General features: G+C 39.0%; 1 protein-coding gene across 1 annotated transcript; it reads left to right on the top strand.

Annotated features, from left to right (window-relative positions):
* The first annotated feature begins 4,384 nt into the window (after positions 1-4,384).
* Positions 4,385-12,620, top strand: sec22a (SEC22 homolog A, vesicle trafficking protein). Its single transcript, XM_026377184.1, has 7 exons — positions 4,385-4,478; positions 6,092-6,302; positions 8,541-8,704; positions 9,137-9,316; positions 10,548-10,666; positions 11,043-11,108; positions 11,444-12,620. Exons 2-7 carry the CDS (start codon positions 6,121-6,123, stop codon positions 11,642-11,644), a joined length of 912 nt encoding a protein of 303 aa, XP_026232969.1. The 5' UTR covers positions 4,385-4,478; positions 6,092-6,120; the 3' UTR covers positions 11,645-12,620.

Raw genomic sequence — 12,620 nt, 5'->3', positions numbered from 1 at the left:
GCATTTGTGCAATTTTAACCTTTAATAGTCTTACAGTTGGACACACAACACAATATCCAGTGTTAGTCTTGTTAATTTAATGGGTTAATGAGTGGGAAACATTAAGTATATAGATAAATATAGAGTGTATATATAGAGAGAGTGAGAGAGTATGTGGTATAGGTTCATTTGTTCAATAAAGATTATCCACACTGTGAGAAGAGGTCCGCAGTTGTTGTAAAATTCAACAAAAGCATTTTCTAGTCTACTCTGTTGTCACAATAAAATAAATACAAGTTGACCTCCTTCGGTCGCTGGGCTGACGGACAGTTCTGGTGCCCATTTATCTTGGTATTCCTCTAAGTTCTGCATTTTAGAAGGGAAGCAAATGGACCACAAGCATCCCTCAGCCGACCTGACACTGATGGCTTTATAATGAGAAATGGCTGGAAAATGGCTTTCGACCTAGAAGTGACCCCACTCATGGTCAAACAGTTGTCAAACCTCCGATGCCTGAACTTATGCATTTCCACAATGTCAAGCGTGTCAAACACTAGGAGCAAAAAAAAAACAAGAACGACTTTTACAATCAAGGTCCTGAGAATACTGTGTGTTATTGAGTCCTCACAACTTTCATCTTGAGGCTCCGTCTAGCCGACGAGTGACTTTGAGACAGAAGTTTCTTGTGTTTAGTGTTTGCGCTTTACAGGTCGTCCAGGTCTTCTTAGATAAAACACTGTTGTTAGGATGCATGCAGGGGTTGAGCCATAGCGCTCTGATTAATGCTTGTGAGCACAAGCAGAAATACCCTCTCAATCCCAATTTCACTTTAGAGGATTTTCACAGGGGTGGGGCATTTTTCATGCCTGGGAGCTTTGCTTCATTGCATCTTTGTGGGTTTTCTTGGAGGGAGGGACAAGCATTTTAACCTGTGGAAAATGAGCATTAGAAATGGAGGGCACGGGGTTGTTAATTCAAAGTCAAGGTCTGCTCAGATTCAAGTACCCTTAACAGAAGCCATTTTCCCTTTATGGATAATTGTGTTTTGGGCTGTTCAGGATTTTATCTCTGTGACGTCAATCTGCACTCGGACGCAGTCCACCTGCCTGTCCTCCACCTCACCTCTGTACAGAACCAGAGGTGTAGGCCGTGCCCACATGTGACCCCTGCCAAAAGCAGCTTCCTGGTGTTGATTTTGTTGATCTTTTCTGAACATAATCACGTCCTGTGCCGTTATTTATGAATCTTAATTCTATTCTTTTGCTATTCAATATGCTGACACTGGGATAAATTGGTCAAGACACCAGAAGTCAATGAAATAAATAAATAGACCTTTAAGTATCTGCTCTGGAGAGATAAAGATTTTCTTTAACTCATTTCTCACGAGACAGTAATCAAAATGATTTACATCCCTTGCTGAAAGATCCATATGTTCACTCTTTCTGCAATTCAGTGGAGCTGTCACTAAACACAGACAAGAATCGAATCCCCTGTATAATATTGTTGATATAAATTGGTAAATTACAGTTTACAAAATCCATCACTGATGTTGTGTGAAACAGTCAAATGCTTATCCTTGATTGGATGATGAAATCTTCAAGGGAGAGTTCATTCACATGCAGCACAGTACACCAGCATTTTAATATTATAATTAATATAATAATATTCTAATATTTATTATATGTTAGTAACTATTTTCCTGTATTACAATGTTTACATGTAAGTATTATTATTTTCTTGGTCGACATTTAGAATTATGGTTTATATCATATAAACTATTGGCATTTTATTTTTACTTTGATAGAGAGAATCAAAGCAAAAGGCAGCTTTGCTTAGAGCTTCACTTATCTTTCTGCTTGGGGATTTGTGATAGAACTGTTAAGACGGTGCTCTCATAGCCTTTTGTAATGCAACGTGACATCAGTGCACCAGCTATATTGAAATACACTGGGCTGTGTTCAAACAGCTTTTGCAGTACTTCGTTTAGACAGATGTTTCTATACTATGAGAGATGGGTTATTGGCAATCAGAAAAAAAGGCTAAGACCCCAGAGAGTTAATTAACATTGAGAGGGGAACCTTTGATTGATTTGGGAAAGGGGCAAAGAGCCAATAGCAAAATTTTTAAAAATAATGCTGCAGCGGATGAACCATTCTGACATGGATGCGTTTTATAACGACCGTCACTGAGGACCAAGTTCTAAAAATCCTGGATCTTCTACTTTCCTCTTTTTCTTTTTTTGGAAGCAGTTACCCCGTTGTAATCCAGGCTTTCTGTTTTAAATGTATAGCCTCAAATCAAAAATGATGTAGACACTTTAATCCTATGGGATCATTCCCGAACCATGGAGCTTATTGTGCTGTTACAGCCTCCATTATTTTGATTTCAGGCTGTCTACCAGTTTTTGAAGCCAGTCAGCATGGATTTGCTCATATTGAGTCACAAGTGCGCTAGTGACACTGGCTCACATTCAGTGTTCCTGTTCATCCTAAAGGTGTTGAATGGGGTTGGTTCCAGGGCTTTGTGCAGGCCGACCAACTTGGTCCATACCCAACTAGGAAAAAATTCCCTCATGGATCAGGTTGTGATGGAACTTGAAAGGCTTTTCCCCAAACTGTCACCATAAAGTTGGAAGCGCACTGGGTGAAATATAATCATCTGCTGTAATAATATTTCCCTTCACTGAAACTATAAGAGAGATCAAGGAAATGGCACTGAACCAAAAATATCCCATGTGGGTTGTGGTGTTCACACATAGGATATATGTCCTTTCACTTTATTGGAAGATGTAATGACTGAGTTACAGTGGTTCTCACCCAAGACACTGCTTTCAAAATGCATTTCATGAATTTCCTGGGAAGAAAAATGTCAACATCCTGCAGATGAACTAAAAGAACATTGTGCAGGTGTATTTTTAGATGTGTCATAGTTCTCGAGATTCCTGAGCTGAAAATTGAAAAGTATAATGATGACATACTGGGAAAGAGAGCATTGGCAGTGATGCATTTGAATACTGATGTGTTTGCACCTATGTTTAGACTGTGTCACTGTGAATGACGACACTGCCTTCCTCACACCTGACATTCTGTGCACTAAACACTCGCCCAGACCTGTGGCTATTCATCAACCTGTCAGCAGCAGCAGACATCCATCCTCTACCTTTACCGTGTTCCTGTCACACACACACACACACACGGGTCATGAGGGTACTGAGGAGGTCCCTTCAGGCTGACACATTGCCTGGAATCTGGGGAGATTGCATGGGTATGTGTGAAGGATGGGACTCTGTATTGTTTTCATTTCCTCTGGCCACAGTTATGTTTTCCTTCATATTCTTACAGGAAACATATGAAAACAGAAGAAAGTGCTGATGCTAGTGAATAGTGGCCTATTTCAGGTCTGAGTTGAGCATCAATTGCTTGGGAGTCGAACTAATGTGTTACTGGCTTTCTAAAGGGAAATAGCAACTAGGGCAAATAGAACGAGAAATGAAATCTAGTGAACGTTTGAATTATGAAACGTCTATTGCATAGTTCATGAATATTAACCATCTTTGTTAAGGAGCCAGGGTGTATTGTAGTACACTGTTTCCTAGCTGCCTGCAAAGTGTATTTATTTAGTAGCGTTTTGTGAAAATGTTTAATCTGTGCTTTTATTTGTGTTTTTATATTATGTTCTGTGTTATCCACTTACGCTTCCCACTTTTTCATCTTTTGTTCACTCACTAACTGTGTGTTATCTAATCAAAGACTGTTATCATACTTTGGAGGGTGTCCGAGTAGTATGGTACTAAAAATAAAAAAAATAACATCACAAATCAAATTAGGATCTACTTTACTGTTATTGTAATAATTTAACACTTCCACAGAATTAAAAACAAATATTCCAATTACAAACTTTTGCAAATGCACACTATTAGGACAAGACAAAAACACTAAACAGACTGGGTCTGGTGCTGTCTGCTGGGTTGGCTGATGGTCTTTCTCACCTGCTTCATTATATTCACAGTTAGAGAGACAGTTATCCAGGAATAAGGATGTTCTGATGGAGCTGCTGAGGGGGTGAAATGCATATTATGTGCATATATTTTATAATCTCGTTATTTGTCTGTGTATTTGCTCAAACTTCAGTTCATTTATAGAGATATTATCTGCTTTTTACCATGTTTACCTACAGTTTTCTCACCATTCTTGTCTTTGAGTATAGGACACAAAACAAGAGTATAGGGGTGGGTATGCACTCAATGAAAGTATATTCTTGACCGAATAAAACAGAATAAATAAAAATAAAAATATTCCCGATGTTTTATTACAGGACATCATCCGTATTTATTTATTTATTTGTGTTTTTGTGCGTGTGTGACTGATGAGAGGCCTTTTTCCCATAATGCAGAGCGAAACAGCCACGTAAACGTAGCCCGCACCGCTGCTTGTGGTTTGCTAGCTGTGCACAGAGCTGCATATGTCAGATGTTCACATGATGCTACGCTCGTTTGTCAGGTATTAAACTCTCAAATGTCTATCTTGGGTTGTCAGGAATGTGAGCTTTGTTCAGGTTTGCTTCTAATGCTGCCCTGACTGCATTGTGTGTACGCGAAGTAGCTGTTGTCTTAGCTGTTAGCTTTATGGTTTGCTAAAGTTAGCAGGAAAGATATTGGTGAACAAGCTAATTTGGTTAGCTAGCTGCTAACGTTAGCTAGCTGGCTAATCTGTTCTACTGTTGCTAATGTTACTCACTCCATTTTCTTTTAATGGTAACTGTCCTTTAAATGTATTGATACATGTTCGGAAAGCAACACTTGTAGACAGCGTGCCAAGCGTTTAGCTGACTGTTTTGTTACCATATGGAAATAAAACCAGTAGCTGCAATTAGTATTTACTCCATGGCTAATGTTAACGAGTTAGCTTAACTAGCTACCGTGAACGCCTTTCCCCCTGACAAAATATATAACTGTTTTAATCAAACTGTGCAATAGTTTTGTGGTTCGATTGAAATGTTCATGTTTGCATAAGAGTGCACTGAAAGCATGCCGCGACATGATGCCTCTAGGTGCCTCCTTGTCACCTGTCTGTGGAGCTGTCCATGGTTGTAACACAACAATCAAGAAGAAGAAGACATGTTTTGTTCATTAACAATAATTATGTTGACGTTGAAGACCTACACCTTTCCATTTTACACTTGGTGTTTCCTATGTAGGTCTCTAATAGTCTATTGCGTATAAATCTTCCATTGCTTTTGTCTATTTTAACCTTTTTGTCTGGGTCACAGATGATGCCTGGTTGTGAAGGGCATATTCAGTGAAGTCAATCACACCACACTCACTTTAGGTCACTTAGGGATCCTAAGGAAATCAGACACCAAAAATACTGACAGCAATGCAAAGCACATAAAGGGGGACAGATGGGGAAACATGTCTTGTTTATGCAAATTAAAAGCAATATCAGCAATATAAGATATACTTTATTTGTCCCTGTGGGGAGATTTGTTTTGGGCGCCACAGTGCAATACCTTGGAAAATAGCACAGCAGACAGACGCACAGTCCAGGGCGGTTGGAGTAGCAATGCAGCAAGAAAGCACACACAGTGCTGCGTGGCTAAATAACAGCAATACATCATAAGAAGCAGGCAGCTACAATACCAGCATCTAAAATAGCAGCACAAGCAACATGACAGGCAGACATACAGTCTGTCCTTTTTTTTTTTTTTTAATATCAATTTTTTTAACTGAAATGCTAAGATAAGCTCTTAAATGTATAGTTAATAAGAGCACAAACTGTATGACCGCTCAAGGCTTTTCCAATAAGTCATTAAATAGCCTTTAGCAGTTATTGCAGCTTTACAGTAATTTACATAATCCATACTAGAGATTAAGAAAATATATCTGAGAGTTTGGGAAGCAACAACAGTTTTGCTGACCTATGTAAGATGGCTTCTCGGCAGAGAAAAAAAGAACAGTGTCAACAAGGACTGGAACAAAACGTAGTTGAATAGACTGATACCAAGTTGAGTCAAACTGAGTTGAATTACACCACATGTTCTTGTCATAATGTAATTGAGTGGGGAAATTGTGCAAATTGAACACAGTATTGCTATTTTTCACATCTGTTTGCAGGTCTTCAGTGAGATTACCAAAGCTTTAAGATGTCGATGGTGTTGTTTGCCTCTGTAGTTCGGGTCGGGGATGGTCTTCCTCTCTCTGCATCCACCGACTATGAGCAGGACAGAGAGCTTCAGGAAACCAAGAAGCACCTCAAAGGTCTCTCCAAGAAACTTGGCCAGTTCCCTGACCGCTGCACACTTAAGACTGGACCATACAATGTCAAGTGGGTTTTATTGGATGTTAACATAATTTTCTAGTGTTTTAACTTTTCAGAGGGACCTTTTAACATTCAAACAATCCATAATCCATAATAACAGTCACAATTAGCAGTTTTTCTGTATATGTGGATAATATATAGTTGCATGTTATGGAACATTTGCATTGCATTCACTTAATACATGTTTAATTCAATGGACAGAGATTTAGTGATATTTTTTACATATTCATCCAAAGCAACCCTGAGTGAGTCTACTGCTGACAGTTATCTTCCCCTCCACACAGTTTTGATGAAAAAGTGCTTTTTAATTTGCGTGATTTGACAGCTAGGCTTTTATTCAAGGTCTCAGGCCGTTCCTAAAGGGCCAGTGCTCAGAGAAATGCTTTGAAACTCTCTTAAGCACTGTTTGTTAAGAACTAATTGGTCTTATTAAAGCAGAGGACATGACCTCAAAAGAAAACCAATCAGCCATCAGTGAGCCAGTTAAACCTTTCAGCCAGAGCCTCCATTGAAAAGAGTCTCTTTAATCAGTGAGAGCCTGAAGCATCTGAAGACAGTGAAGGTCAGTATGAAGCAGGCAGTGCTTAACGTCACAGGTTAATTTGGTCTATGATATTTTTGGCTCTTTAGACGCAGCGTGTTGTATGCAAAAAAAAAATGTAGGCACTCCATGGGCTTTTGTAATAAAAATAAACAAATTAATAAAACCCCTGTTGCAGTCCCCTTAAAAATGAGCATTTCTTCAAATGTTGATGCACTGTTGATGACTTTTTGTTTCAGAAACTTAAAAACTGTTATTGCGGTGCATACAAACATTTGGGCACCTTACTAACTCAGTCCTTTGTATCCCCCTGTTTGGCAGATATCACAGCTTGCAAACAATTTTATGGCCAACTGAGAGTCTTTCTAATCATGATTTAGGAATTTGCACCCACTCTTCCTGCTGTTCACTTGAAGTTTAGAGATATTTTAGGCTGCCTTGCACACACAGCATGTTTAAGATCTATCCACAGATTTTCAATAACGTAACAAGTCAGGGACTGTGAGGGCTGCAGGGGTTGTATCTCTTTCTTTTCACTTCAAAAAGCAATAAAATATGTAATTTGCTCAGGGGCACTGCAAAAACTTTTGCAGGCAACTGTCACTATGTGTCATGAAAACAGCAGGAGACTCCTCGTCTGTATGAAACTTGCTTACCACCGATATTCTGTAGCATTGAGTAGATTTTAAACATTCTTTGAATCTTCTATTTCTTATTTGGAAGTATTTTGTGATGTTTGCTCTTAAAGGTGACTATATAAAAGAAATGTACTTGAGAATAATATTCATACACCCACATCACCACTGACATCACATGCTTCTGTTCAAACACACAGCTAAAGATAATGCAAGTAACCAAGAAACATTAAGAGCACCACCCAGTTCATTTTATTAGCTATCCCTTTGTTAGCCTAAAAAAGCTAACGTGTCTGTGTGCAGCATTACTACAACAGATGCAGCTGCATTGCATCTCACTATTTAAAAACATATTGTCAGTATAAACAACTGACACTCAGACCTTAAATTCTTTGCACAGATCCAGATGTCTGTTTTTTAATATGATAAATTTGAGATCTTTCCTCATTTTATTTCTGAAGCTCTGAGACACCATGTGTATACCAGTTTTTGCTAGTCCATAACTCGTCCCTGATCATTTGAGTCAAACACAAAATATCTTCTTTACTTTTGTAAATAAATCACATTTTCTAACCCTGTGACAGCCAATAAGTTGCCCTCATACTTTCTTTTTGTATTGGTTCTTGTAACATCCTTAATTTAGATGTTGCTATAACCACTTGTCTCAATTGTGCTTCGAGCTGTCAGAGCATTTTGTTGTAGAAGTCATTCTATCCATTGAAACATCTTTCATCAATCAACACTACAGTACCAAAATATAGTCTGCTGAAGTGCTTCTCTTTCATTGACCGTTTCACATTAACATGTGAATTTTAGGTACAAATGTTCTAAAGGTGTTTGTACTGTGCAACAGCAACCAGAAGACTCAGAAAGGCCACTGGATTTTTTTCTTGTAATCTGCACTGTATACTGTGTACTGTCCTAATTATTGTATCCCTGGGTTTCTTTTAAGAGAAAAATATGCAGTACATGAAAAGAATAATGTTTGTGGATGTGTGTGTGTGTGTGTGTGTGTGTGTGTGTGTGTGTGTGTGTGTGTGTGTGTGTGTGTATGTGTGTGTGTTTCAGCTTCACAAGCTCACTGGGTGTCGGATACCTGATGGTGTGCACCGCTAACTACCCCAACGTGCTGGCCTTCTGCTTCCTGGATGAGCTACAGAAGGAGTTTATCGTCACATATGACACCAAACGAATCAACAGTGCTGTGCGGCCATACTCATTTATTGAATTTGGTGAGCTGTGCACAGTTAACTTCCACATGCTAAACCTTATGTCAGTTGCTCAGTCAAAAGGCAAGGATTACTTTGCTCAAAATTAATTGAGGAAAACAGATCTTTCTCTGCATAAATTAGCTGCATATTTTAATTAGATGTGTAACCACTGCAGTTTTTGTTGACTGGCAATCCCTCACATTTTAAATCCAAATGCAGCTAATGTTTAAAACATTAAAATGACTCAAATAATAATCTAATTATTAAAGTTTAGTTTCTGTTGATCGGTTTATTAACAAATGCCATCATATTAAACTGTAACACCAGAAACTGAAATCTTGCTTAAAACTTAAAATAATGTCCTCCACTCATACAAATGCTCTGTTTATCCCTCTTGTTTCTGCTCTCTGTGTTATTAACCACCTTGATGTTGTGCCAACTCTCCTCCATCAGACACTTTCATCCAGAAGACCAAACAGCGCTACAACAGCCCTCGTTCCTTGTCCACCAAGATCAACCTGGCTGACATGCAGACAGAGATCAAGCTGCGACCGCCCTACCAGCTCTCCCCTGAGGACCTGCAGGCTGTCAATGGATTCTCTGTGCACATGCCCTCCAAATACAAGGGCATAGGTACTGTAGGACATGAGCTGCTACTGCGCACATATGCATGCCCCATACATAATCCAAGTATAAAGAGGTTTGCTACTGCAGTACAATATCTGCTTAATTCCCCATTTGTGGTGATTTTCAACTGTCCTGTTTTTGCAATGCTGTGCAGAAGGACAAAACTTTTAAACTTACCAGTATCAAATCAGTAGGCTCTCTGTAGACGGTTATTTTAAGGGCTTGTATAATAAAGACAACATAGTTTTGTAATCTTGTAATATTACAAATATCCAAAATGTATTTTAATATTACCATTGGCATTGTAGTTTTAAAGTTATTGCTTAATTAATTAAATTTTTTATATAATTCAAGTGAAAGATGCAAATCAAGGTAGTGTTAGCAGTGTTAGTTTTAGACTCAAAATCACTGTGCTCTGCTCAATCCCGCCCTCCCCCTCCCTGCCCTTCTCTGCTCTGCTCTTCTACGCTCTTCACAGCGCTTCAAGTAGCTGTCGTTATGAAATTACAATAAATGAGCATGCTGCAACACATACTAATTCATATTAAATTGTCTGATTGGTTAGAAGGACAAGCCTTGCTCAAAAGTGTTTAGATATAGAAAATTCTCTTACTTACTTCACAAGAGGCTTTGACAGAAACTCTATCCTTTAAGAAAAGTTTCGGAAAATATTTCTAGTAATATTCCAAGACATTACTGTAGCTTTAAGATATAATTCTGTGGTTTCTCATGGTTAGAAATCCCTCAGCTCACTCAACTACACTGTGGCTCAGACCCTCTACCCCTCAGTTGCACTAGAAAAGAACCTTCTTGTACACACCGTCACACCTCAGCTGCCCCAAGCTAAGCGATGCCACCTCGGGTCACTTAGCACTGTTGTGCCCCCCTCTGACACCCACTTTAGAGCAGCTCTCTATGCTTTGTTCACTCTCTGTTGGTTGCCCTTGCCACTCTCTGTTTTCTGAGATCATAAATCATTTTGTCCTAGAGAATGAAGTATGCTAATCTGATAATAGTGACGCATCGCTTCTTTTACCTTGCCTGAATGTTTTGTATATATGCTAGGCTTATTGCAAATGCTATTCAGGGATTTATCCCTTTATCTTGCAACTATATATTTCATAAAGTATATGTTTTGTTATATACCTTTAAAGCAGTTTTGCCCTTGATGCTCTTGTTCATTTTTCAAGGCAGATTCTGCTAAATATGTAATGTAGTGTCCTTTTCCCTCTTTTAGCTCCCACACAGATGTTGGAGCCAGTGACTCTCCCAGGCATTGTGTCCTGTGTGCTTAGTGTTCTCTGTGGAGGCCTGAACCTGCTTCGAGGAGTCCACGCTATAGAGAGCATACTGCAGGTGAGAACAAGAAAGGAAATTACATTGAAACGGATTCAGTTTCTCTTAAAGGGAAATGCTGGGCAGGTAGGACTTTTGTCATAGGTTTGGCTGCCAGTTGTATTGGAAATAAACATAAGCTAATTACTGATCAGGCAGGATATAAAATAAAGGCAAAATATAAAACTGTTATCCACAAGCTGCTGCTGCACACATATACATGCCCCATACTTTCTAAATGTCATATTCTGTGATAGCTACATTACATACAGTAAGACCATATGGAAAGAAATTAAATATAAGAGCCGCTGAATTTACTTGTTATATTGGTTTCATGATGCTGTGTCTAGACTAGTGCTAAAAAAAGCTTCACTGTACCTTTTCTTCCTGTCTGCAGAATGATGATGAAGACTTTAATTATGTGATTGCCTTCTTCCTCGGGACAGCAGCCTGTCTGTATCAGGTAAGTGATAGTCTGCAGTAAGAGCAGCAATCAGTGGCTGACTAACAGTCCTGCACTTTACAGCTCAGCAGTTTGTCAGCTAGACCAACATTAGTAAAAGTCCGATGCCTTTCACCCTGTTATATTCTTTAAAGCATGTTCATCAGCTCCTTTTGTGCAGCTCCTGATATCAAATGGAGCATCACAAAATAGTAAAGTGATGGGTGAACAAAGTCATCAGAAAAGATTTCGTACTTGCTGAACACAGTTGTTGTCTGATGACAAACACTGAGATGAAAATAAGCCCCTAGTGAGGTTCGAAGCTTTCAGATTCTTCTCTGCCATTCTTCTTTCAGTGCTACCTGTTTGCATACTACTCTGTCTGGAGAAACAGTAAGTCCTTCCTGGCGTTTGCACTCATCTGTCTGTCCAACATGTATCTGTATGAACTGAGGAACATGTGGCAGATTCTCTTCCATGTGGCTGTGGGAGCCTTCATGACCCTGCAGATCAGACTGAGGCAACCGCTGGGCAAAGCACCAGACTATAATGTCTGACAGAAGTTTGAACAACGAGGACAAAGAGACCTTTTGTCAGATCTCTTGCATATGCTCTGGAAATGCGCCGGCCAGTCTTGGGACAAAGTGGAAATAAAAACCAGTTCTCCTGGTTCAGGAAGCAAAACCAAAAAATCTTGCATTACCACAGTAGTCCTGTTGACATAATCCCAGCACCAGTGGATAAGTCTCAGTGTGGACTTGGAGGAATCTTCACAGCTGCCTGAAGGATTGATCTGGAAAGTTGTCCACATCCCATACAGTGTTTACCTTTGTTGCATCCATAGTTTAAGTCAGAGTCCTGCATATAGGATTCCCAGCTTTGCAAACTTTCTTTCCCTGCACCCCAAACTTTATACCTTTCAAAAAGCACAAATAGTTTTATGTATATGTTTTAAAAACGTGGTTTAATGGTAAACTGGACTAGTTATTTTAGAAAAGATGAGTTTAGACTGTAGGGCTGATCATCACTTTGAATTTCTTGTTCAGTTTTTTTCCTCTCTCCTGCTTGTTTTACTTTTGTCCTGCTTACATTCAACTTTTTCTAATTTTGTACCCATTAATTTTGCACATGTACCTGTGGGACATGACCTGATGCAGGGCTCTGATTTACGTCTTAATTTAAAAATATGCAATGCTGCCTTGTATATGTGGCCCTTATTTCAGGTTTTGATCATTCTGTTTTCAGGAGCCAGAGATCATGTCTTTGCATCATTTTTTACACAGTTAATTTTGCTATTTATTTACTAACTGATTGTTCAGTTACACGTGTACAGTGAAAATTTATGCAGATTTTAATAGTTTAGTTTTTCTTTTGATTGCTTATTTTATAGTATCAAACTGGCATCTAGTTGTCACAAATTAACTAGAGCTCCAGCTCACAGAAACAGCCTGTTAGCATTTATACTTTACTTCTTGCCCACACAACTTCAATGCGTGTCAGTGTCAAGTGTTAATAAACAGGTCTGTGTTGGCA

The sequence above is a fragment of the Anabas testudineus genome, chromosome 21 (genome assembly GCF_900324465.2).
Source record: "Anabas testudineus chromosome 21, fAnaTes1.2, whole genome shotgun sequence".
NCBI lineage: Eukaryota > Metazoa > Chordata > Actinopteri > Anabantiformes > Anabantidae > Anabas > Anabas testudineus.
Note: the sequence above shows the minus strand (reverse complement) of the source record. Positions and strands in the feature narration are given on the sequence as shown.